The sequence below is a fragment of the Erithacus rubecula genome (genome assembly GCF_903797595.1).
Source record: "Erithacus rubecula genome assembly, chromosome: 10".
Classification (NCBI taxonomy): domain Eukaryota; kingdom Metazoa; phylum Chordata; class Aves; order Passeriformes; family Muscicapidae; genus Erithacus; species Erithacus rubecula.
In genome coordinates, this window is record NC_136662.1 from 1,622,728 (window position 1) to 1,649,516 (window position 26,789).

At 46.4% G+C, this 26,789-nt stretch overlaps 1 protein-coding gene and 1 long non-coding RNA gene across 2 annotated transcripts in view; one reads left to right on the top strand and one right to left on the bottom strand.

Moving 5' to 3' along the window:
- Positions 1-7,103: 7,103 nt before the first annotated feature.
- LOC306806077 lies at positions 7,104-9,240 on the top strand. The gene is made up of 3 exons (XR_013775381.1): positions 7,104-8,594; positions 9,121-9,155; positions 9,188-9,240. It is a non-coding gene; the product is annotated as an uncharacterized lncRNA (long non-coding RNA).
- A 95-nt stretch (positions 9,241-9,335) lies between these two features.
- The window catches only part of CACHD1 (cache domain containing 1), a gene marked incomplete at its 3' end in the record, with an annotated part of 86,885 nt that continues 69,431 nt past the window's right edge, over positions 9,336-26,789 (bottom strand). The window contains exons 14-27 of the mRNA XM_079314444.1: positions 25,661-25,803; positions 23,785-23,966; positions 22,478-22,588; positions 19,754-19,876; positions 17,812-17,911; positions 17,598-17,714; positions 16,292-16,452; positions 15,663-15,749; positions 15,383-15,499; positions 14,658-14,809; positions 13,698-13,859; positions 12,726-12,803; positions 11,865-11,966; positions 9,336-9,574 (exon numbers count right to left, since the gene is read on the bottom strand). Coding sequence (XP_079170570.1) covers positions 9,336-9,574; positions 11,865-11,966; positions 12,726-12,803; positions 13,698-13,859; positions 14,658-14,809; positions 15,383-15,499; positions 15,663-15,749; positions 16,292-16,452; positions 17,598-17,714; positions 17,812-17,911; positions 19,754-19,876; positions 22,478-22,588; positions 23,785-23,966; positions 25,661-25,803 — 1,874 coding nt within the window. The remainder of the gene's footprint in view (positions 9,575-11,864; positions 11,967-12,725; positions 12,804-13,697; positions 13,860-14,657; positions 14,810-15,382; positions 15,500-15,662; positions 15,750-16,291; positions 16,453-17,597; positions 17,715-17,811; positions 17,912-19,753; positions 19,877-22,477; positions 22,589-23,784; positions 23,967-25,660; positions 25,804-26,789) is intronic.

Below are 26,789 nucleotides of genomic sequence, written 5' to 3' on the forward strand. Positions count from 1 at the left end.
GTGAGGGGAATCGCTCCAGGATCCATCCTGATGGTCCCTGTTCCTCACCCTGCAGGAATCATTAAAAATCCCCATCACTGCCACTTTCCCTGGCTCCAGATCCACCTGGAGACACTGAAATACAAAACAGCAGCAAAATAAACAGATCCCACAGAAGAAATCTGGCTGGAAAAGACCTCTGAGATGATCAAGTCCAACCTATAACCCAGGTGAACCCAAGAACTCCACTGGAGATCAGCAGGCACAGTGGCCCAGAGATCTTATCCCAATTTTATTCCTCATCAGGAATGTGGCAAACTAATTAAAATCCATGAAAATGGGGAAAACAGCACCTGGGTGACACAGGGGACAGGCACAAAGCAGCCCAGCATCACAACAGAATCACAATATTCCATGGAATCACTATAAAATAAATCTCCCTTTTCATGAAATCTCTTCCATAAAAAACCATTTCACTCAGTCAGCACCCACTTAAAAAAATAAATTAAAGAAAATTCCATTTTTCCTCTAGCATAGTTCCTTGCAATGTCATTTACAACACAGTAAATTTAGCTCTGAACGTTGTCATCATTGCTATAAATGAGTGAAGAATAATTGAAATATTTGTAGCCATTTTTAGACACGAGGCCAACCACAAAGGACAGGCAAAAGAGAATCCAGTCCTGAAACATAAAGAGTCTTAAAAAGGAAACTGAAAGAATATTTGGAATTAAATTGGGTGTATGAGACAATTCTTATCAAGAAAATCTAATTCTGATGGATAATTCTTAGCTAAATTCAAGGTGCCATTTTAATTATCAGTTACAGATTAAAAAACTCTACCAAATAAATTTAACAATTGCTTTAGCCCAAACCAAAACAAGTTAAGAATACAAAGTATCTTGGACTTTCATGACTTCTAAAATTTATTTTAAAACTACAGTAATCAAAGGGATTATTGGTTTATTATTTAAAAATTGACAGTGGGCAAGCTGCTGTTCAAGGGCTTCCTTTTCCCTATTTTTCCCTCAAAATGCTCCTTCTTTTTCAATATTTGAATTATTTTTAATAAATAAAATCATTGGAAATGAGAGATGTGAAGGGTTCATAAATTATGGGGTGTAAATAATTCTGGGATCATGAAAAAGGAACACTTTTCTCCTAGAATATTGAAACATGTAATATCTCCTCAAAAATTATCACCAGATCAAGTTATTACAGCAGAAATTATGGACCTGCTCAAACATCATAAAATTTAGTGATGCTAATGAAGGAATTCAAGCAGAGTAATTAATTTTACCATTAATTTTCCAGTTGGAAGGTGGACACTGCTTCACCTCTAACCAGTGCTCATTAATTCTACCCACAGCAATTACCAACTCAAAATTTGCCTTTTTTTTGGTCTTTTTTTGATGGGCTGAAGGTGTCCCTGAATGAAAGTCATCCAAATTGAAAGAATTCAGAAATTAATAGTTTGATATTAATGGCACAAATAAAATGCCTGCAGTAAATAGTTCCAGAGAAACTCTAGAAAATAGGAATATATTCAGAGAAAATATAAAATATCAGAGAAATATACATTCTTTTCTTGGTTAGGGATAGATATTTAAATTTTTTTTTCTTGCAGGTCAGAGTATTCATCTTTTCCTCCCAGTGTTCATGTCCAGGTGATTTCAGCCTCCCAAAAAAACCCCCAAAACCTGTTCTTGCTGAGCCAAGACATGCAGGTATTTCCTTCAGAAATTTCCTCCTGTTGATCATTATATTCCATAAAATATTTTTATGACTTTGACTCCTTTTCTGGAGCTTCCAAACCAAACCCTTCCATGTTTCTTTGATCTGAGCAGTTTCTCATTTCCTGAAACAATTTCATGTGGTTGAAATATTGCTGCAGAAGCAAAAAGCATTATTAAAAAATAGAATAATCCAGTGTAACTTCAATTGTGCTGCTGCCCTGATGCTGTCACACTGATAAAGCACCTTGTAATAATTTAATTTAGTTCATGAAATTCCTTGCTAATTAAGTGCAGTGTACCCAACCCCAGCAGTTGCATTTGTGGCTCTCCTAAAAAGATAAAGATTAATTTCCCTGTGCTTCTGCAGCTTTGAATTCATACCTGCCATATATATTTTATAAATCTATGGAATGACTGTGAATTAGAATTGTAATTCCAACCATTCTTTTGCAATTACAGGTGCAGTCAGGCATTAACTCTCCAGGTTGGGCTGGTGGAAACTGTCCCTGCCCATGGCAGGAGTGGAATTAAATGGGATTTAAGGTCCCTCCCAACCCAAACCAGTCCAGGATTTTGGGATTTTCTGGGATTCTACATCCAAAAGTACAAACAAATTCAGATCTGTGCACATAAAGTGAAAGCCAAGACTGAGGACACCTGTTGCATACAAGACTCACCTGATATTCCCAGCTGTTTGAGGTACTGGGAATGTACCTTTAGGTAAGTGATGGCTTAATGAAAGAGAAATTAAACAATTAAATGTTTTCTGCAGGGGGACATGGAAGCCATCAGCTGCTGCATATTCCATAAAAATGATGGGATACCACCAACATTTCATGGCAGCAGCACAAACATTCCCTTTGGTCCCTGCTGTTCCCACTGCTCCTGCTCCAGCTGCAACCTCTGTTGCATTAAGACACTGAGATTTGGAATCCCAGAGATGCAGATTTCATTTTCAACACCAATAATTATTTTGGTGATGATCACCCAGCTCACCTCACAACACACCCTGCATCCAAAATACACCAGAGGTGCCAAAAGAAATTCCCTTATCCTTTTCTTCCCCTACAAATTCCAATAATTTTGGCATTCTCAGTGCACCATTCCACGACATGCCCAAACTTGGGATGTTTCTTTACTGCAATTCTTCCATCCAGGCACAAAAACATTTGTTTTTGTTTCATTTGTTCACATGCCTGCCAAACATCTGAAGTGGAAGCTGCTGGCTGTGAATTTGCTGCTCCTAACTCTGGGAAGCTTCTCCTTGCTTCCACTCTTTAACTCAGTGGCCTGCAAATAAATAGTAAAAAGGTGGGAGAGTTCAGAGCTGTAATTTATAAAGTGAGTAACTCCTGCAAGGAAATCATGACTGGGCTCTGCTGTAATGGGCTATTTTGGGACCTGTGGTCTCTGCAGCAGAATTTCAAACCTTTGTTGCCCCATGCATCATTAGCAGACCTCTGTGGTTGTGTTTAAAAGCAGCAAAAAAAAAAAAAAAAAAAAAGAATAAACATTAAAATAAACACTACAAAGCAAAGCCAAGTTCTTGAATAATAACAGAGAACAAGGGAAAATGAGATGAAACAAATATAATTCTCCATAAATGGCTCAGATAATCATAGGGGAACCTCTGCAACATTTTCTCCTGAATCAATGCCCTCCCTGCTTTAAATCCCCATTCTTCCCACACAGGCTTTATTTTTCCTCATTCAGCTTCAAATTTAGTCATTAGTTATTGGCACCAAGTCCATTTTTGGCAATTTTAGTATTAAAAAACATCCAAATGTTCCTTGGATTCCTGGCAAAAACAGGTCCAGCCCCACATTCCTACCAGGAGTGTTTTTATTGGCCAGCCCATGAATGTGCTGCAAATGGGAATTCCAAATAATTCAGTCTCAAATTGCCTAAAAAGCACCAATTTCCAATTACCTGCAAACTGATAGTGACAATTACAAAATCATTTACCACCAAAAAACAGGGAAATCATAATGCTGGGGGTGAAAGCATTCTATAGGGTAAATCCATACATCTCCATTCCTGCTCCTTGGGTCTGGCTAATTATAAACCTAGAGGAAATTAACTGAGGGATGGACTGGGAGGGAGCAGGCATGGGACCAGAAATTTGTTTGGAGAAGATAAACCAGTCCATGATTTCTCTCTGCCAGCAGAGCCTGGAATTTCCAGCACCCCCACACAATATTTTGTCCTTAAAAACTTGTCACACATGGAAAAAAAACTTGTTCAATATGGAAAACTGGCCTGAAGGAGGCAATGCAAGAGGAACATTCCCAAAAAATTTGTGATGCTTTCAAATGTTCTGCTGTTCAGTTATAAAAGGTTTCCATAGGAACTGTCACCCAACGTGCTGTGCCTGATTCCTCCATGTTCAGAGTGAAAAAAATCCACTCCCTTCCTGTTTTTTTCCAGGTTCCCTGGCTGAGGTTTTTGCCTTGTTTATGGAGATTTCCTTAGTCCAGCTGCAACAGAAATAAACCCATTATTAAGGAGGTTGTTGTTATTATTTAGCAGCAATTAGATCATGTTAATTACTCAGCCTTTAATCCTGCATGTGATTTGCATGAATTATGCCAAGAGAATGGATATTGGGAGCAATTCTGTGGAAGTGTCAGAATGCTGGAGAAGTGCAAGGAAGGAAATTAAAAACTCTCTGACTGCATTCCCAGGTTCCTGTTGCTGCTGCCAGCCCAATTGCATTACTTCAGTGCAATGGAAGAGATTTAAAATTGGAAAAATCCATTTCCAAACTGGAAATCCTTGGCAGTCTGATGGTTCAGCTGGATTTAAGGAAAGAGCACCAGTTTTGTCAGGACCTTCCTGCAAAGTGAGAAGTGCTGACTTGGCAGTTTGGAGGCTGTTCCCTTTATCCATGGAGCTGTCCCAGAGCCAGGTGAGGCTGGGTGGAAGGATTCCTTCTGCCCTGTGCCAGCAGGTTCCCTTTGCTGCTGGCACTGCTCTTGTCCCAGGAGAGGCAATCCCAGCACAGGGCACTTGCTCAGGCAGTGCTGAACTGGTGGATTTTCCAGTGCCAGCTCCAAAAACCTCCAGCAAACCAGGACTGCTCCTTCCCATGGCATGGAAACAACCCAGGGATCACTTTTTCCACAGGATTGAGAAGAGGCCACTCTGAGCTGAAGAAAACCCCCAGATCCAAGACACGTTCTGGCTCTGCCATCCCATTCCCACTCTTGCTCCCAGTGTGGCTGTTCCAAAGGGATATCAGCAATCCCATGGATCTTCTCCCCAGGAGGAACCAGCAGTGCCTCTGAGCAAGGGCTGGCACTCACCCCAGCCCTGTCTGGCACCTCACTAACGAGGCAGGGCTTGGAGAACTTCACTCTTGGGCTGCAGTGTCCAAATTCCACTGCAGCCTTGGCTCCAGGAACACCAGCCCTTCTGGGCCAAGGTCCTTCTGTGCTCAGCTCAGAGCACAAAGCACAAAATCATCACCTCTCATCAGCCCCTGGCTGCCAGGCAGGAATATGAAATATCCCATGGCACTGATGTTCCTTCTCCCCACTGAGGCTCCCTGGCAGAGGGGGGAGGTTTGTACAGCAAAACAATCCAATGGTTCCTGAGTTAACTGCTGCAGGAATTAATATTCCAAACATCACTGACAGCCCAGTGCAGGCTCCTTTGAAAATCCCAGCCATAGCTGGGAATCTCTTTTACAAACTGAAAGGGGCAGCCAAGAGCTGGGAACGCTGCAAATTCATCTTGGAACTCGCCAAGAGCCTTTTGGATTACCTGCACTCTCTCAGATCCAGGACTTTTGCATCCTAGTTTTTTCTCCTTTTCCATATTTGCTGCCAGCTTACTCCCATAGTTTCTCCTCTGACAAATCCACTTTCTGTCCTCCTGCCCATTTCTGGGTCACTTGACAGAATAAAGCCTTTGAGAGATCTCCCTTTGCCCAGTTATAGTCACAAGTCCTGCTGCATGTGAACATCTCCTGAATTCCCATCCATCCTCCCTTCCCTGCCCTTGCCAAGGGCAAGGATAAAGATAATATTTCATGGCTTCAGTGGCCTTATAAAATGTTCAGGGGTAAATTATACCAGGCTTTGCAAATCACACTTCTTAGCCAGGCAATAGCATAAATAAATAAAAAAAAATCTTAATGCATTTTCAATCAATATGTTCTGCCCATAGAAATGCTTCTCCACAGTTCCTTGGATATAGGAAAATCCATACACTTGGCAGATCTCAAATACCCCAAGCATTGAGTCAATTTTACATTCATGAACACAAACTAAAGGCAATGCTCACTTTCCATTTTAAAAGGAACACTTTTTTGTTGGGAGAATGAAAGAAAACCTACAGGAAATTAACACAACTATGTTGGGAATATAAAATAAGTGGAAAATTAATGGCCATAAAGTCTTATCAGTTCTAGGGAAGGAGGATCCAGGGTTTAACTGCTCCTTTTATGATCTTGCTCCTCAGTCAACACAGTAAAATAATGCTGGGGAGGGAAGGCCATGGAAACTCAGGCAATAAAAATGAAGAGCTCTCATGCAGCTCCATATAAACCCCAATCACATCCATTATCAGCAGTGCTATCTTTCCCAGCATCCCATTTATTCCTGCTGGGACAAGGTCAGTGTCAGCACTGGAAGCTGGAAATCAGAGTTTTCCCTGAAATTACTTTTTACCAGCAGGAGCTCTGGCTCATCCCATCACTTCAGGTTAAGCAGGGCTGTGCAGACCCCTGAAAGCAAGAACAATTCCTGTGTCCCAGAAGAAAAGAGATGAAGCAGCAGAGGAGAAACTCTTGAAAAGCTTTTAAGGCAAAAGCAAAAGGGGTTTTTTTGTTGGACTTCCAAGAGGTTCTGGAAGCTCCTGTGTTCCTGACAGAGCTGCAAGAGAACCCTGCAAGCACCTTCTGCTGGCAGGGACAATGAGGAACCACCAAAAAACCTCTCCTGAAGTAATATTAGAGTGCAAGTAATGAACACCATGATTTTTTCCAATGTACCTGGCTATTAATGGCATTTCTGATACATTTTATCAAAAATGCTTTGGCCCACGGTATCCAAGCACCAGCATGACTTTGGATTCCAAACTGGAAATGAATCCCAGCCTGGTTGATGGCCAGGGCATCAGCTGCAGAGCTCTGAGAGCACAAAGCAGAGGCTCAGGGGATTCTGCACTGCCTGCTCAGCAAAAAGCCTCCACCAAATCCTGCACAAACACAACACAACAGCAAATCCAGAGCCACTGAGGTTTCAGGAGAGGATCAGGAAAATAAAACCCTTCCATTATTTGCTTTGGTGACTCTAAGCAGTGGCTGACCACTTCCAGAAATGGTCCTTTCCCAAATAATGACCAAGCAGCTAAAAAAAGGCTTTAGAACTTCCATCAATGCTGTCATTTATATTCTCAAGGTTGTTGATAAACCTGGAGGAACTGGAGAGAAATTTCAGTCCTGTTCAGCCTGAGAAGGAAAATGAGGCAGAATTATTTCAGTGCAGCCACTTCTCCACAATCTATACTTATATACAGTTTATTTCACTAGAGATTTTAAATTTATACATAGTATAAAGGGGTATCCTGGTATCACACATAGTTATTTTACTGTACTGTTTAAGAACCAATTTTTTTACATAATACAGTATTAAGTACCATATTAATTAAAACAAGTGATTTTTTAAAAAAACCCTACATATAAATGAATGTTTATCATATGCACAGTGCAAGAACAGCTTGATATCATTGTAATCACAAAATGTGAATCTAAAATACAACACTGTGATTGAAAACTAATTGATAATTATGATGCCCTGTGTTGCAGACATTGATTAATCTTTGTTTGAATTACCAAGCAAGGTTAAAATTCCAGACAAACAGCAGCAGCTTCTCATTATGGTTTCAAGGTTTCTTCCACAGTAACCCAAGTTTTACAAAACACTGGTTTATCCCTACTTGTGGTCTAAGGAAACAGAAGAATGGCACAGATTCCATCTGGGATTATCTGGCAACTAATGCTAAAGAAATTCTTTATTACTTCCACACAGGAATCCTTTAAGGATGAGCGAAGAGATGGAGAAGTTTCTGGGCAGAATTCTCCAAATTTTAGTAAGAGAGTACAAGATTTCTCCTCTGCAAATAGGAAGACAATACTGGAATAGAAATCAGGCTGTAATATTTACAGGAAGCAAGTGTGGAAAAGAAAGCAATCCCAATGTAAACACGGAGGCAGAGAGGGCTTCTTCATTTTCCCTTTGCAGAGTGGGGCATGATGAAGGTCAGCTCCTAAGAACAGCTGTTTTCCTGGGAAGAGTCCCTTCCCCAGCACAGAATGCACGTGGTACTCGTTGAGAATCCCAAATAGGTTTTCTCCCCTCCCTCCCCCCAAAGTTTCAAGTTCAATAAATAGTAGAAAAATAATCCTTTACTTAAAAATCTTGAGATGCATTGTCCCAGGTCCCGCACATGTGGGCGCAGGGATCTCTCCACCTGCAGAGAAGGCAGCAGCCTCCCCTGCCCTGCCTGCCACTTCTGGGCTCTCCAGCTGCAGATTCCTGCTCTTCCAGTTAAGGAAACCAAATCATCTCTGGCTCTTTAAGCTCTCTCTCTGCTCTTGGCTCAGCACAACAAACTCCAGCTGCTGGATAAACTCCCATCCCTGTTCCTGGAGGTCTAACGTGCCTCCTGCTCCATCTGTCTCCATGTTTTGGCAGGTCCATTCATCAAGCACGTTTCCAGGCCAGAGCCAACCTTACACTTGTAAAAATGCAAAGTTCTGATGCCTCAGTTTGGTGGGGAAGCCTGTGAGGCTGTCCCTGGGGAGCAGCACAGCCCCCGTGGCTCTGGAGTGGCATCTGTGGTGTCCTCAGTGCACAGTGCCACAGCCTGCTAGTGGTGGCCGTGCTGTCCCCACTGTCACAGCCAGGAGGTGACTGTGGTGTCCCCACTGTCCCAGCCTGCAGGAGGTGGCTGTCCCAGCCTGCAGGTGGTGGCTGTGCTGTCCCCAGTGTCCCAGCCAGGTGATGGCTGTGCTGTCCCCAGTCCCAGCCTGCAGGTGGCCGTGCTGTCCCCAGTCCCAGCCAGGTGATGGCTGTGCTGTCCCCAGTCCCAGCCTGCAGGTGGCTGTGCTGTCCCCAGTCCCAGCCAGGCGGTGGCTGTGCTGTCCCCTGTCCCAGCCTGCAGGTGATGGCCATGCTGTCCCCAGTCCCAGCCAGGCGGTGGCTGTGCTGTCCCCTGTCCCAGCCTGCAGGTGATGGCCATGCTGTCCCCTGTCCCAGCCCGGCGGTGGCCGTGCTGTCCCCTGTCCCAGCCTGCAGGAGGTGGCCGTGCTGTCCCCAGTCCCAGCCTGCAGGTGGCCGTGCTGTCCCCAGTGTCCCAGCCAGGTGATGGCTGTGCTGTCCCCAGTCCCAGCCTGCAGGAGGTGGCTGTGCTGTTCCCAGTCCCAGCCCGGCGGTGGCCGTGCTGTCCCCAGTCCCAGCCTGCAGGAGGTGGCTGTGCTGTCCCCAGTCCCAGCCTGCAGGTGATGGCTGTGCTGTCCCCTGTCCCAGCCTGCAGGTGGCCGTGCTGTCCCCAGTCCCAGCCCGGCGGTGGCCGTGCTGTCCCCTGTCCCAGCCCGGCGGTGGCCGCGCCGCCTCAGCACTCAGCATCCACGCTGTGCACGGTGACAGCCGCCTGCAGGTGGTGGCTGTGCGGCAGGGCGGGGTGGTGCAGCCGGTAGTGCTGGAATTTGTGGCTCAGCAGCGCCGCCGTCTGCGGGGGCGTGTCCAGCTCCAGCTCCTCCTCGTGGGTCCCCACGTCCACCCCGGCCGAGAGGGGGTCGTTATTGCAGGGGGGGTTCTCGCTGTCCTCCTGAGGGCTCATGGTGCTGTAGCCTGGCAATACACAGCAGCAGTGAGGAGCAGAAAGGCTGCATGCTCACAGCTCCCCGGGCTGGCTGGGCACCCCTCTGGAATCCACACAGGGTGCTTAGAGAGGGTGCAAATCTGGTTTTGTACTAGAACTAACCCCAACAAACTCATCCTCTCCTCTAAGTCTATAATGGATCCCTTCCCCTGCCACTCAGAATTTCCAGGGCTGGCTGGGCACCTTCCTGGAATCACAGACTACTTAGAGAGGGTGTAAAACAATTGCCTTAATCAACAGAACAAACTCCAAGAAACTCATTCTCTCCTCTAAGCCTATAACAGATCCTTTTCCCTGCCACTCAAGATTCCAAGGGCTGGCTGGGCACCTTCATGGAATCACAGAGTGCTTAGAGAGGGAATAAAACAATTATCTTAATTAACAGAACAAAAACCCAACAAACTCATCCTCTCCTCTAAGTCCATACTGGATCCCTTTCCCTGCCATCACCTTTGTTTCAAAGCTTTGGAGACCTGTGGCTTGTGCCATCCCAAACAGTAACAGCACCCACGTGTTCAACAGTTTGGAACAACAGAATTGCTGGCACAGATTTCAAACCAAAACATAAAGATACCACCCCCAAAAAATCTGTTAAAATATCACCCAGATTTATCCAAACCAGCTGTTCCCACTCAGACCAGGCTGCAGGGCAAACAACTCCCCCTCAGCGTTTACAAATGCAAAACCAAATGAAATTTAAAAGGAAAAAGATCTTGCTTTAACTGGCAATAAATCCTTCTCAAAAAACAAGGGCTAAAGGCTAAGGAAGCATTGCTGCTCCTGAGCATCTTGGTCAGGTTTTCAGCTGGAGACACCTAAAAGGGTAAAAATAGCAGCTGAGTCCCCAAAGCTGCATGGCTCCCATTTCCCATGCTCTGAGTCATGGCTTGGAGCTGGCATGGAGGAACTGGGGAAGGAGCCTGGGCAGCCCTTTGAAGAAGATGGAATTACAGAAACTAAAAATAGCAGGGCACATTCCAGATGGAGGTAGACAGCTCCCCTGCTAACCCAGGATGACTAAAGGATGGGGAGGATTTGCTGGGACTGCAAGAAAAGGAGCAAAGGGAGCATTAATCTGGCAAATCTGCCTCAGCACAGGTAATCTCACCCCAAATCCAGGGTAATTCCTCCTAGAGCAAGATTGTCTAGGAGACATCTGTTCATCCACGTTCCAAGGCTTTGGCCTTTGGGTTTCCTGTCCCAATTCCATTAGTGCAACCAGAGCCTCAGTGCTGGGCCAGGTCTGCTGGAAGGTCCCAGCCTTGCAGAGCTGACAGCTTGCAGACTGCCTTGTCTAGCCCTCCTCCTCTTCATTTCCTAATAAATTAAGCCTCCTCATGAGTCAACAGCATTACACCCTTCTAGCAGCTTTCCAGATTTAAGGAGATTTAGTCTCAGGGCAGGGGAGACACATCCCAACCCCCTGAGCCTAATGGTGCCCAGCATTTGCTTAAAGGTGCTGAAGATCACAGAACCCCAGAATGGTTTGGGTTGGAAGGGACATTAAAGATGATCCCATCCCACCTCTGCCATGGCAGGGACACCTTCCCCTCTCCCAGGGTGCTCCAAACCCCATCCAACCTGCCCTTGGGCACTGCCAGGGATCCAGGGGCAGCCACAGCTGCCAGGGCCTGCTCATCCTGCCAAGGAACAATTCCTTCCTAACTCTAATCTAATCCTACTCCCTTTCAGTGTGAAGCCATCTCCCTTGTCCTGCCACTCCAGTTCCTCAGGGGGAAGAACTTTTCCTGATCTCCAGCCATTCTCTGGGTCCTGTCCCTGTCCCAGGTAGCAGAGCTCCCCTCAAACAAACCAAGTCAGAACTGTCCAACAGCAAAGCAAGAAGGAGCAAGGTCTGCCTTTGGTTCTGGCTGGTTTATCTGCAAGGATAAATGAGACTCCAGTTCCCACAGGGAGCAAAGCCCATGACTCACTCTTGAGGGAACATAAGCCCCTAATTCCCAAAGGGAACAAAGCCCAGGACTCGTCCTGAAGGAAAATGAGCCCCCAGCCCCAGAGGGAGCCCAAAGAGGCTCAGGAAGGAAGATGATCCCCCCAATGCCAAAGGGAACAAGGACCAGGACTCCTGAAGGAAAATGACCCCCAGCCCAGGGGCACAGGAAGGTAGATGACCCCCAGCCCAGGGGCTCAGGAAGGTGAATGACCCAGCCCAGGGGCTCAGGAAGGTGAATGACCCAGCCCAGGGGCTCAGGAAGGTAGATGACCCCCAGCCCAGAGAGGCAGCAGCCCCGCACTCACCGTGGTCGCTCTCGGTGCCCGAGCGGCCCCAGTAGCGGCGCCGGCGCTCGGGGCTGTGCGCGTGGCGCTCGATCACGGCCGCGATGAAGCGCGTGTTGCTGACTGCCACAGACACAGAGTCACACACAGCAGGAACAGCCCCACACCCCACTGCTCCCCACACACAGCTGGGCCTTCCATGGGGACAGGCACATCCTGCCACAGCCCTCACCTGGGCCGTGCCAGTGTGAGGATCCACGGCAGCAACGGCAGCTGCCTCCCACTGAAGGACATCCAAGCCATCATCTGCTTATTTTTCCATCTTTGTGTGTTAACACAGCTTCAAATCTTGAGTATTGTTTTAATGAGGGCCCAGAGCCAGGGATCCAGCCTGACACTGGAGGTCCCCTGGAGTTTGGGTGCACCAGCTCACAGGATCATGCAAAGTGCCATTTTTATTTATTTTTATTAGATACCAAAGAACTGCAGACACCCCAAATCAATGCAAAAGAGATTTACTGCCATGTTTGCTGACCATACTTGCCAGACCTGGCTTCTGCTTTCTAAGGCCAAAAGAGAGGAAGAGTTTTCCATATCCTGTGCTGTCACAGTGGCAATTTTTAAGCTGATCAGAGCTGTTTCTGGAAGTACTCATGACAAGAAGTTGTAAGGGACAAAACTCCACTCCTAATGGAGAATTATCTTTTAAAAATGAAAAATGTCATTTTTCAGCATGAGACTAAAGGATGTTTGAATGAAAACACTGCTCTGTCATTTTCCACTGCTGATCAGCACAGGGCTTCCTCACATATTCAAATCCAGGGTGTTAAAAACAATGGGCTGATTTAATCTCACAGTTTTTCCAGTTTTTTTGGTACTTACTGATTCCTCTGTCTTCATGGCTGTCATCATCCCTCTCGTCCCTGTCGTTCTCCAGGTTGGACATTCGTACTGACATTTCTACACAGAGTTACAAACAGAAAATACAACTGTTGAGAGGAAAGTTCTGCATCATCTTACTGCCAGCTGCCACCCAGTAACAAGAGTGGAAGCACTTTGTGTTACTGGTCTGAGCTGGGGGTGCTCCTCTTTCCACATGGATGGGGCTGGGATAGCAGGAAAATGACTCATCCCACCTCCCCCTGAAGGGGACTGACTTTAAAATTCTGAAGGAACTGATTTACAACAGAGCTGGGGGATGATCAAATATAGAGGTAATTAGCTCTTATCACACTTAAATTCCCAGAATGGTTTGGGTTGGAAAGGGCCTTAAAGGCCCATCTTGTTGCACCCCTTGCCACAGGCAGGGACACCTCCCACTATCCCAGGCTGCTCCAAGCTCTGTCCAGCCTGGCTTGGAACACTTCCAGGGAGGTGTTCTCACCTCTGGATCTTTATCTTTGAACCAGTATCCCTTCTCCCAGCACAATTTTGCCTCTCAGATTTCAGTGGTTTCATCTCTCTGTGCACTGACACTCCATGAACATCACATAGACCAGAACCAGGAAACACAAGTGAAAAAAGACACATACCAAACCCAAGACAAAATGGGGTGAAAAGTGTGCCACTCCCAGCAGCTGCACAAAATAAACACGTGAGGGATCTGCTGGGCTGAGCTGCAGAAAGCTGGGATTAGTGTCTGAGCTCTGGCAAAGCTCAGCTTATCTGCCTTTGGGTCTGGGCAGGCTCCTTGGAGAGCAGCAGCAGCAGCTCTGCCTGTACCCAGGAGAGGGCAGCAAGACACAGCCACTAAAACCAGGGAAACACTGCAACAACAATCCAGGGGGAGAGCTTTGGGACTGCTTCCCTTGGGTTCTGCTGTGCTGCTGGGCTTGTTCCCCCTGCTGAGCTCACCCTGTGCTGCCAGAGGGGACATGTGCTGGTGGCTGCGCCGGTGGATCTGGTGCCGGTACGCGTACACGGCCAGCACCAGCACCATGATGCAGCCCATGATGCCTCCAGCCACGGGGCCCACGGGGGCACTCTTGATCATGTTCAGGGTGATCACCTCATCTCCTAAAGCAAAAGGGACAAAGCAGAGGGAGAAGGACATTGTAAATGATCTGCAGGAAGGGTTAAACTGACAACACGGAACATGGAGAAACTCTGCGGGGATTTCTGGGTGTTTGTCTGTGCTCACTTGGAACAGGAGAAGGAATTTGGTGCAGGAAGGGTTAAATCAGCAATATGGAACATGGAGAAACTCTTCAGGGACTTCTTGGTGTTTGTCTGTGCTCACTTGGAATAGGAGAAGGAACTCAGAGAAGCCCTGCAAGGATTTCTGGGTGTTTGACTGTGCTCACTTGGAATAGGAAATTGGTGCAGGAAGGGTTAAACCAGCAATAAGGAACATGGAGAAGCTGTGCAAGGATTTCTGGGTGCTTGACTCTGCTCATTTGGAATAAGAAAAGGAATTCATAGAGAGTGCATCTTAAAGATAGGAATTCCTGTCTTAAAGACAGGAATGCTGAGTTACACTCAGCTCCACATCAGGATTTTCCAAGAAGTGATATTCACCATGTCTTTGCTGCCTTTAATGTCTCAGTATCTGATCTTGCTGATCAGCAGCAGTATTTTACTGGGAGGGAGCAATGCCAAACCAAAAATCCTGATTTGTTTTTATTTTTATGTGCCATAAAATATATAGAAAACTACCCAAACCAGAAAAGAACTGGGAGGATAACAGAAAACCACTTCCCACTCTTTATGGTGATTTAGCACTGGGCTAAGAGGTAAGTATTATGTGCATGTTCTGGAACACAAAAGCTGGAGGCAGCAGCTGCTGAGAAAGGCAGAGTTACTGTTTTGAGTTACCTATTGCTCCCAGGTCATCCACATAGGGACTCTTGGCTCCCACAATGCCACCAAAGCATTCCTTCTGAGGGGCACAGTAGGACTTGTCCAGGTGGGTCTTCCCATCACTGTCCACCATGCACCACTCACAGTCCAGCACTCCAAAGCAATCCCTGCATAGGAACACCCAAGTGAGACACAGTTAATTTCCAGCTGAACACCTCTCCTTTGCAAAGCTCAGTCTGGTGTAGAGCCATGAGACAGAGGGAGGCCAAAAGCATCTGTAAACCCTCAAGTACGTGAGTTTAGCCAGAAAAAATCCCATGGAAGTGCTCAAGAACCACAAGGATAGTTACAGAGGGAAGCTGCACTTCCAGGATTCCTTTTTCCAACCCTGTCTGCTTTGGTATTTTCCTGCACCACTCAGCCTGAGCAAAGGAGAATCCCACTTGTAACTCCTCCAGTAAGACATTTCTCAGTGTGGTCAAGTCTGGCTGCAGTTCCAGCCTTTCTCTGCAGCCTTTGGGCAGAAGGGATTTGGGCAGTCTGGGCAGAGCATGGTGTGTTTTACCCATCTCAGGTCCCTGGAGACTGCTCATAACAAGCAAAACTGAGCCCTCAATGCCAGGAGCAGAATCTCATTCTGGCATCATGCTTTTTCCCCCTGTATTTTTTTTTCTTTAGAGCTATTTGCATTGGGTTATTTCCACAAGAGAATATTTCCAGGGGTGGGGAGGTCTCCTTACCCACTCTCTGTCCTCTGGTTGCACTGGGTGTTGATGCACTGTGGGAGTGCATCCTGCAGGCTGGGATCAATGGCTGTGAAAGTCATTGGCTCCTGATGCACCTCACAGCTGGGATTCCTGCAGGGGAGCAAAGAAAAGCCCTGTGTCACAAGAGCACTCAAAGCACAGGCAGTTAAAATAATCTTTACCTATTGCATCTGCTTAAGTGTACTGAAAATTCTGCCTGTTGGATGTCAGCAGGACAAACAGGGAATTTGTCCTGCAGTGTCCTGGCTCTCACCTGCTCTCAGCATTGGTCAGGTTCCCAGTGCACTCGTTCACCTCCAGTGGGCACTCACAGGGACACTCACACTCGTTCTGTTCCATCCTGCAGTGCAGAGAACATGGCAATACCCATCAGACACCACTGGGGTTTTAACCCCACTGTGTGCAGCTCTGGAGCAGCAGTTCCCATGGAAAAAGCTGTCCAAGGATTGTTCTGTCCTGCACCAGGACTGAGGGTGACCCACCCCTAGAATTCCAAAATCAGGCAGTCCCTCAGATTTGGGTTTAAGGATCCCTTCTGGCCGTGCCATGAACACCTCAGGATGGTGTGGGCAAAACCTCCTGGATCCCTCAATGAAAAACCCTCAATCCATGTAAAATCATGGGAATTTCTGTGCCAGAAGAAAGGGGATCACTCACAGGTAACTGCTCTTGAGCCACTGAATCTCTCAGTGTCTCCCATCATCACCTCCCCAACTCCCCTGGGTTAAACCCTCTGACAACCTGGCAGAGACACCCCAAGCCCCTGCACCTCTCACAAGCAGCACAGGCACAGCAACTCTCCTCCCTGATTCTGCAGTGCATTGACTGCTGAACTCTTGCTCCCACACCTCAGAGAGGGGAGAGGGCAGGTGTCCCAGTCACCTGTGGCAGTTGAGGCACAGCCTGTCCACCATGCTGCAGGCACAGAAGGCCAGCGAGTCGCAGGTCTCGTTGACGATGCCCACGAAGGCGTTGGTGCCCGGGATCCTCGTCAGCCTGTACTTGGAGCAGTGGCTGCCATGCACCAGGTTGGTCAGGTCACCCTGGGCAAAAACAAGGTGGCAGTGTCAGCTGAAGGCTCTTCCCTCCCCAAAGGATCCCACAGAGCTGTGGGGACATGAATTCTGCCACAGCTACTGGAGGTGGTGGTGGCTCCTCTCACAAACCTCATGGGTTTGCCACCCTCACAAAACAGAGGCTGATTAAGGGGTGGGTGAGTTTTGCTTTCCAGATACTTCTGGGGTGAAAAGATTTTGCTGAAGATGGAATTGGCTTAGCTTGTAAAGGTGAGATGTGGCAGCAGAGGTGACATTTCACTCCTTCCCAGTGCTCACTGACCTGTCCCCACTGTGCCAGCCCCCAGTGACCTCCCCAGGGCTCTGATGGGAGCCACCACCACGTGCTGGAAACTCCCTGAGCCTTAAAAAGAACCACCACAGCACTGCCCAGCTCCTGCAGACTCCTTCCTGATGCCTTTTTACAAGTTTCTGCTCCATCCTACACAATTTCCTTCCCAATACCACACATCCCACTTGGCATTTCAAGTGTGGGGAAAATGTTTAAGCCAACCTGACAAAAATTGATGTATTCTGACATGATTTGCAAATATTTTCAAATCTTCTCCCACAGTGTAACAGCTTTGAAATCATTGTGGAGGGACTTTGCCAGGATGGATCTGTGAGGGATGACAGCTCCTGGTTCAGACTCCTCACAAGAGGAAGCTCACACAGGATCCATGGAGAGCACAGAGTGTGCAGGACTCACAAATGACATCCTGGGAATGCTCACCATAAATGGATTTATCTGGACGCTTACAGATAAGTTATTAAAGACCTCACAGGAGGATGTGACACTGGTCAGAGCTGGGGTCAGAGGTCAGCTCAGATCCAAAGCAACACATCCCAGCTACAGCTGGAAAATCCTCACCCAGTGACAGCAAACTGCCCTTCTTGCCCTGATGCTGGCTGAGACCCTGCAGACAGCAGCCACACCTGGCCAGGGCTCCCATCCATAACTCTGTTTCACAGCCTGGTTTGTGCCTGGAGCAGGCAAACAGAGGCCAATCCCCAGGGAAGGCTGGCTCCCAGCCCTGGCTGCTGAGCCTGGCACAAACTTGTGTTTCCACCAGAAGAAACCAACCCAACCAAAGCACACCCAAAAGCAAAATCAGACAGAAAAGCAGGCTCACCACCAAGCTGGTGTTGAACTTGTAGAAGCGCTGCACGGTCCTGTCGCTGAAGCTGTTGCAGAGGTTTTTCTTCACAAAGTTGGGGTGGTTCAGGATGTCATTTGCTACCAGAGGCTCCTAAAGGGGAAAGGCAGGATTTGATGCCTTTGGAATGAGACCCAAACAGCAGCTGAGGAATGGGAGCCATGGAAGAGGCAAGGGGAGGCAGGCAGACCTTGTGTGTGATGTGCTGCTGCTCCACGGGAGCGTGGCCCTTGGGGTCGATGAGGGTGGGATGTGCCACCAGGTACCCCCTGTCCTCCATGATGAAGCACCTGCCCCAAAACACAGCAAGAGCCTCTGTTAGACCTCCCTGGGCTTCAGGGGAACAGGGGGAAATAAAACATGGCCCTAAAAGGCTTTTAAAGGTTTCCATTTAACAGGGCCGTGGAACAAATTCCCTGCAAAATGTCCTTAAAGAACGTGTTGGGTATTTCCCTGAAGCTTTTCCATCTGTTACTGCTCCAGAGAGCTGGGGCCATCAAGGAGTTGAAAACAGAGCTGATTAAAACCAGAAAGGAAAAGCCATCAGTGCATTGTCTGATTGGGGAAGAGCCAGGAATGAACAGAGCCTAATGAACTTGGAAAGCTTTAATGGTTTATTAATTTACTGTGTGACTAATTAAAGAGAGATTTCACACTCTCCTTTAATGCCCTCCCCCTTCAGAACTCAATTTTAGTGGGGGATAAATCACTCCTGTTGCACTCCCAGCCTTCCCAAGCCTCCCCCTCCCTTTTCAGCTGTTCCCACGTTGGATCTGTGTCCCAGCCCAGAATCCAGGCACTTCAATCCATCCCTTTTTCCCCTCTCCCGTTTCCATGGCCACAGACAGGAGCCCTGGCTGGGGTGGCACCGACATCAGGGACTCAGTGGCCACAGAGGGGACAGGGAGAGGTTAAAACCCCACTTGATGTCCCCAAAAGCTCAGCAGGGTGGCAGCCCCAGCCCTGGCACAGCAGGAATCTGGGGCTGGAGCAGTTTCAAAGGGATTCCCATGGGATGTGTCAGGTACCCACGGGGGGAGCAGAGAGCAGGGGAAGCTTCTGTGCTTTTTAGGGGTACAAAGGAGGCAGGAAAACTTGAATTTTTGGGGGGTTTCCATTAGAAATACACATAGGGATGGGGTGTTTCCTCCTTTTCCTGCTCTTCTTCCTAAAATCCTTAGGAGAGGTACACTAAAAACCCCAAATACTTGCATTTATAGCAAGACTGGAAACATTGGGTTAAATTTCTACATCAGAATGGTGCAACACTAAACAATATCTTCAAAATTCCTCATTTGGGGAATGCAGGAACAGATTAAAGCATCTGACCTTGCTGATCAGCAGCAGTTTTTTACTGGGAGGGAGTGATGCCAAACCAGAAATCCTGATTTGTTTTTTTATTTTATGTGCCATAAAATATATAGAAAAATACCCAAACCAGAAAAGAACAGGGAGGATGACAGAAAACCACTTCCCTTCCCAAATTTAAGGTTTAAAAACAAACAAGGAATCAACAGCAATGCCCAAACCACGTTATCAAATTACTCCAGATCACACCAGAATTTATCCCACCCCCACAGGATTTTTCAAAAGAGGAACAATTAGGATACCCAGGGGTCTGACTGCAACTGGATACTCCAGATGAAGTCAGATTTCTTCTGCCTAGGCTGTGCTATGGATTTCTGAGAAAAACATCCCCAAAGTGTATTTGAATAATTAGAGTTAAAATAACTGAGATCTTGTATCATTCTTACATGCTCACAGGAACTAAATAGGTAAAAATTAAAACAAACAGAAGAACTGGGAAGTGTGTTCATTTAATAAGGAATGTTTGTTTTACCCAGAATTTCAAAGAAGTCTAAATATAACCCAAAAAATCAAATCAAATCTGTTATCTTCTGCTTTTGTAATCCTGCAGATTGTTTATTTAGCTGATGGCAGTTTGATCTGGAATAACAAAAACATCCACATAATCTTTATGAGAAGGACAAGCACAAGTTCTACTGGAAATCAGAGAACACACACTGAAAGAAACAGAATCCTTGGAGAAATGAAGTTGGAAATGACCTCTGGATCATCTGGTTAAAAAAAAAAAAAAAATTTATTTTGTGCCTGGCAGCAGCAGCTTTTACCTGATTTTGTTCCCCCCATCTTGGTTACAAACTGGCAGCAGGTCCATGAGGACTTTGTAGAAATATCTGAGGGTGAAGTCGATGCCCATCACAGCCACAGAGTGTCCTGAGGACATCTGAGCACTGCAGTGAGGGGAAAGGAAAATCAGAAATATTATAAATAATTTTAAAATATTATTATTCAGGGCTGGAATACTAATACTATTAATAATTCCTATTTCAGTCTTGTACAGCCAGCACAGGAGACAGCCCAGGAGTGGATCCCACCCTACACACACCCCCACCACTTACAGACATTTAATCCTGAGCCACAGAAATTAGGATTAAACATTCCCCATCCACACAAACAAACAGAAGATGCAGCCCCCTGTATTTTCCAATCCCCCTCAGCTGGAAGGAGTTACCTGCACCTCTCCTCTGCTCAGCCCCCAGCAGGAGGAATGAGTATGAAGACTTTGAGCTAAATCCCTACAACTCTGAAGTGTGGGAGTGATTATGAATGGCAGGCAGAAAATTAGAAGAAAATAACATTTCTTAAGGTGAGTTCTGAAAAGAATCCTGTGATGTGGTGGTGTGCAGCAGCCTGAGGCTGCATTTTGTCCTTCCTCCATTCCTAACACCCCAGTTCTCCCAGTTTGCTCCCAGTACAGTGTGAGGGCACAGCCAGACCTGTCCCCTCTACCCCTGCAGGATACAAAAGGATCAGAGCTCAAGGGTGTGGGTTGCACCCACATGGACCTTACACCTCTGACTTGCTGCTCTTCAAAATTCACTTTTCTCCTTTATTTTATCTCTGAAGGCAGGAATAAAAATGTTTATTAAAAAAAAAAAAAAAAAATCTGCTGCAAGGCACAGCTGGACTGCACAAACAGAGCTCTGGCCACCCCTGCTCCATGGAAACCCAGCTCTGTTTACTGGGCTGAGGTTTGTTTGCTTTTCAAAGAGGTGCAGAGGAGATGCAGTCAAATCTCATTTGTAGACAGATAAATAGGAAGTTTTTAAAACCTGCATTTAATTTATTGTTCACATTTCCTGGAGGGGGGATGGAAGGATGGCAGTGAAGCAGCACAGACACATTTCATGTGTGACATGACAGGCACCAAGCTCTGAAGTTCTGCTGTGTCCTAACAGACATAAAGCCATTAGAATGTTGTAAATATTTTAGCTTCATTTCCAAGCATTAAATCCTCCTGCTTTGCTGATGCCAACTGCATTAAACCACATCAGGCAGAAATCTTCTCTTCCCAGCCTCCATAAAAAGAAATAAGATATACATAAAATGGGAATGAGAGGTGTCAGCTCTGGCTGCCCTGATGTGGGTATTTAAACCCTCCCAGCAGTCCTTCATGCCAGAATTCCTGTTAACTCCACAGATTCCTCCCCACCCCTCTGGATTTTGAGCTCAGGCCTCTTTGGGGATTATAACTACATGTGACTATGAGCTTCAGAGGTCATATTTACCCAGGAATCACACTCACATCTGCCAAACTTTGTTTAACTGTTCTTTAATCATGTTCTAATAACCCACAGGAGCTTTAAGTTCTTAGAGCTGAGTAAACCATCCCCTGCTAGATAAAAATCAGAATTCTGATGAATTGCACTTCTCTCCTTACAGAAGTGCTTGTTACTCCTCTGGGAAAAACACCACGCAGGGGCTGGGGCTGAAAATGCTCCTGCAAAACACAGAGCAGAGGGGCTGGGGTGGGAAATCCCACACAGGGGAAGGGTGAGGAGCCACATCCTGCTCCCTGCTGGCTTTGGGACACCTGTGTCCCAGCCCAGCACTGGAAGTTTCCTTTGTACTGGTGGGCTGCTGGGCAGGGAGCCTGGAGGAGACTCCATGTGAAAACCAGGACAGGTAACTGCTATTTTGGGAATTTGGGAGAGCTTGTGACAGCAAGGTTTGGTGCATGTTTTATAAACTGGGCTCCTTTAAACATCCTGCATCCCAAATCCTGGCCTCATTCAGGCTGGGGCCTGGCCAGGAGGGAGCTGGAATAGTCTGGTCCTCCAGGAAAAAATCATTTCATAGAATCATGGAACGTCCTGAGCTGGAAGGGACCCACAGGGATCATCCAGTCCAACTCCAAACTGTTCCCAGCAATCCTGGAAGGGCTCCTGGACATTCCCAGGCTTTGCCTCAAGATCTTTCTCCTCCTGGAAGCCCAGAAGTGCTGGATTTCAGCAGCCCAGGAGAGGAGCTCCCCAATCTCTGGAGGAAGGGCAGCTCTGTCCTCAAGCCCCTTTGTGGCCTGGCCTTGGATCAGCTTCCAGTTCCCTTCCAAACACCTCCCTGCTCCTTAAAACCCCACAAGTGGAGGTGTGGGGAACTTCAGGAAATGTGGGGCCTGGCAGTTCTGATGGAGAAGGATTTAACTTCCAGCAGAGAGGGAACACTTCCCAAACTGCCTCAGAGAACAATCCTTCCTCCCAATTCCTTGGACATCCCACATCATGTTCATCCAGGAGCACTTTCCCACCATCCAACCTTTTTTTTTTAATATGCTGTTACTACTCCTCTACCAGTAAAGCCACAGAATTCCTATATTCCTATAAAATGGATTTCTCCCAGGGTTTCAATGCCCCATTTCCACAAGGTCAGATGACATTTCACCAGCAGCACTTTAAAACAAGCCTTGGTTTTCAGCTCTTGAGCGCACAGAGTCAACCAGCTCTGAACATTCTGAGTCTTCTGGCCTGCCCCAAAGCTCCTGAGCCCCTCACCTGGAGGAATGGACAGTGTGGCTGATGGTCACCACATATCCAGCCCCTCCCACGTCCAGGTAGGGCCCAGTAAAGGTGATTAGTCCTGGATTGGCCACTGCATGCAGGTACCTGAGAGAAGCCAAAAGAAATGCTCAGAATTAATGCCAAAGTCTGCAACTTCAAGACAGAAGCCTTGATTTTCCCAGAATAACACTGAATTCTGCACACTGTGAACAACAGGTACCAAATTATTGGTTTTTAATATCAAACAAGTACCTGAACACAATTGGGACTCGAAACTAACCCAGACTGGCCCAATAAATGCTTCCCCAGTACATCCAGCTGCATTAGAAAAGCTCAGTTTAACTCTGCACAGAACACATTTAATGTAATTTCAGACATTTTCCCCCAGAGCAAGGCAGGACTTGGTGCCAGCAGAGTCTCAAACTGGAAGCAAACCCTGGCAAAATGATTACATTGCAAACTGAGGAGAAAAGACAGAACTGAGGCAAGAAAGCTCAGAAATATCAGACAGGGATTATAAATTACAACCTCTTAAAACTTCCATCAGCATAAAATAAGCCACAGTCATAGGACAGTGGATAAAACTGTCACAGGAAAGCTGATAAAACTTTAGCAAACACTTTCCTGTAAGAAAAAGTGATCACTTTGCTTCTCCCTACCCAGAGCAGCAATCCATGAGCAGCTTAACCCATTCCTGCTTTATTCCCAGAGTTTTACTTGCACCTTCTTCCCATAACACTGCAAATTCCAGGGAAAACATGGGGCAGCTGCAGAGCCACAGGGTTGGGGTCTGTGCCTTCCCCAGGGTGGCAGCACCTGGCTGGCTCCTTGCACACACCCCAGCCTTTGGAGCACACCCTCTGCAGTGGCCCCAGCTCTCTGCCCAAATCATGCTGCTGATTAATTAATCCCTCCTTGAAAGCAGTGAGGAAACTCAGAGTAAACAAACAAGAACAACCCAAAAGGGCCCAAGGAGCTCAAACACTCCTGAATTAGCTAATCCCTGAAGGGGATGCTCATTTTCTGAATATTTATGTCTCCATCTGCCATAGCTGGGCTATGAAACACCAACTAAAAAGAGAAATGGGAACCAATAAATATTTAAACTGCCTGCGTTTAAACTCTGAGTTTTTCCTCCCCACGACGAAAACATTTTAAAGCAAATTTTAAAAACAACTACGCAAATCAACTCTACCAAAAAAAAAAAAAAAAAAAAAAAAAAAAAAAAAAAAAAAAAAAAAATTCCCTTCTTGCCCTGGGAGATGATTCAAAGCTTGGCTGAAGGGACCCTAAAAACTGACCATTGTCTCCTGGTGGGATCAAATGCTTTGTCCATGAGGGAGCCGGGGTAGATGCGCAGCACCCCGTTGGGAGTTGCTATGTAACGCCTGACAATGTAACTGTTGAGGCCACTGATCTCCATCTGGGTCATCCATTCATCCGTGCCATGACTGGTTGCCATCACTTCATTCCTGACAGAGAACTGCAAAACAAAGGCAGAGCTGGCAGGGTTCCTGCAGCACTTGCATGGGGAGATAATAAAAGCTTCCATCGGGGATCAGCTCGGCTCAATTACTTGGTTCAAGGCTTCTCACACCAGACATTCCAAGCAGATTATTAGCATGAGATGTTGGTGGTGGTATTTCTGTGGCTTTTTTAGTTTGTGGTGTTGTTTTGGTTTTTTGGGTTTTTTTTAAACTTGGAGTAAATATAAATAATGTGCTGCTTGCACAGAAAATAAGAGATTTCTCATTTGTATGCCTAAGAACACAAAGGTGTTTTTGCTAAGAATTTAATTTTTCTAGTGTTGTCTTGACAAAATTCTGCCCTCCTCTCCTCTCTCTAGTCTTAGATCAGATGTTGGGAAGGAATTCCTGGCTGGGAGGATGAGGTTGCTCAGAGAAGCTGTGGCTGCCCCTGGATCCCTGGAAATGTCCAAGGCCAGGCTGGAGTGATGCCTTTATTGAGTGGCTTACCTAAAAACACAGCCCAGGCAGAATTAAGAGAATAAAAAGTGTTTCTATTTATTGAAGAGCCTTCAGGTACATTTTGGGCAGACAAAGCCTCCCAAAATGCACAATGGGTCATGAGTTTTCACACTTTTATAAGTTTGGTCCATTTGCACATTGGGGGTGAATCTCCTAATTACAGCTTCAAGAAATAAAGTCATTTACCCCAAGTCTGCTCCCCCAAAAAACCCACTTTTATTTACATTTCTCAGGACCTGAGACAGTGAGGAGTCCTTGATTCCCTTGGAGAAGAATTGTTGTGTCTGACCAAAATGGGCAAGCAGCAGCTAAAACTGTACATGGAATTTAAACACTAAAGAAATGCAGGATCACCAATAAATGGAAAATAGAAAAGTTAAAATCCAAAGGCACCAGGAGCACCCTGGGATAGTGGAAGGTGTCCTGGCCATGGCAGGGGTGGGATGAGATGGGCTTTAAGGTCCCTCCCTGTTGGAATCCTGGTCACTAAACATTTTAGATTTTCTGTGCTGACAGGCACTGACCTCCAGAAAAACACTGCATTTAACCTGAGACCATGGAAAAAGCTTCCAAAATTGAATAATAAAACTAAAATAATAAGTGGGTAGATTAAATAAAAGTGTAATATCACATAGTGAAAAACGTAAAAGTTTAAGGGTTTATAGTAATGTGTATAAAGCAGATGGAGGTTTTAAGGTGAGGGTTAGTCCTTCTACTTCACCTTCTTCTTAATAGGTTTGAGTAGTAATTGAATAAAATATAAATACATAATTGAATAAATGTAAATGAATAAAATATAAATAATTGTGTAACTGTGTAATTGAATAAAAAAATCCACACTGAGAGCCACAGGTGGTTAGTTATAAGGTTAAAAGTAAAAATAACTTAAATGGCACTTCTTAATTGGCCAGTTTATCCTTAAACAGCCTTGCATAAAAAGAAATACGGCTCTATTTTAAATTTGTTAGCCTGAAGTGCTGTAGAATTCCCAGTTTGTGAGACTGCAATGGAAACAAAAACTAATAAACATCCAAGTTTACATCTTGCACCTTTAGTCCCGACCCCATCAAAAAGAAAAATAAGCCACTTCCCAATATATAAAATACGTATTTTTGTAAAAATAGCACCCAATAGTGAAAGTGTTGGGGTTGTGGGGGTCCTGCAGGAGCCCTGGGTGTGCTGGGCTCACCTTGAGGCCGGGGTTGGCGATGAGCCGCGTGTTGTCGCTCAGGTAAGCTGTGTAGTGCTCCACCATCCGCTTGGTCTCGGGCTGGCTCAGGTGCTCGTAGGGGGAGGAGAAGCTGCCTGCAGACAGCATCACTGTGGGGCTCTCTGCAAACACCACAGCAGCAATGTCAGCATGGCCAGCTGGTCTTAGGTTGCAATACAGGATGTGACCAAAAGTTTGTATTCTATCACCAGCTGTTAAACCAGGTGGGGCAGTGACCCTTAGCTCCATGGGAGATATCTCCTGTTAATGGGCCAGCTGTTAAACCAGCTGGGCAATCATCTTTATCTGTCCACAGCCCATCCTCCCTCCAGGAGATATCTCCTGTTCATGGGCCATTGTTAAAAACTGGGTGTGGCAGTGATCCTTACTTCCCACAGTGATATCTCCTGTTAATGGGCCATTGTTTAAAACTTGGTGTGGCAGTGACCCTGATCTCCTGACACACATTATCTGCTAATGGGCCATCTTTAAACCAGCTGGGCAATCATCTTTATCTTTCCTATGACCCACCTTCATCCAGGAGGTATCACCTGTTAATGGGCCATTGTTACAAACTGGGTGTGGCAGTGATTCTTATCACTGTGGGAGATATCTCCTGTTAATGGGCCATTGTTAAAAACTGGGTGTGGCAGTCACCCTTACCCCTGTGGGAGATATCTCCTGTTAATGGGCCAATGTTTCAAACTGGGTGTGGCAGTGACCCTGATCTCCTGGCACACATTATCTGCTAATGGGCCATCTTTAAATCAGCTGGGCAATCATCTCTATCTTCCCACAGCCCATCCTCCCTCCAGGAGATATCTCCTGTTCATGGCCAGTGAGTCCCAGTGCATGGCTGAGAAAATTCCATCATCCCACTGGGAGATGCTCCAGCCAGGGGAGGAGCCAAACCTTTCCTACCCAGAGAAAAACTGAGATTTTGGACACCAAGGCACCTTCTTTGCACTGGATTCCAGAGGAAAGCCAGACCCTTCCACATCATCCCTGGACCTTCTCCAGGAGCACTGCTCCAGCTGAGCCACATCTGCCCCTGCAGGAGGATGCAGCACCATGGAATGGGACTGTGCCACCACCCTGACTGACTGAC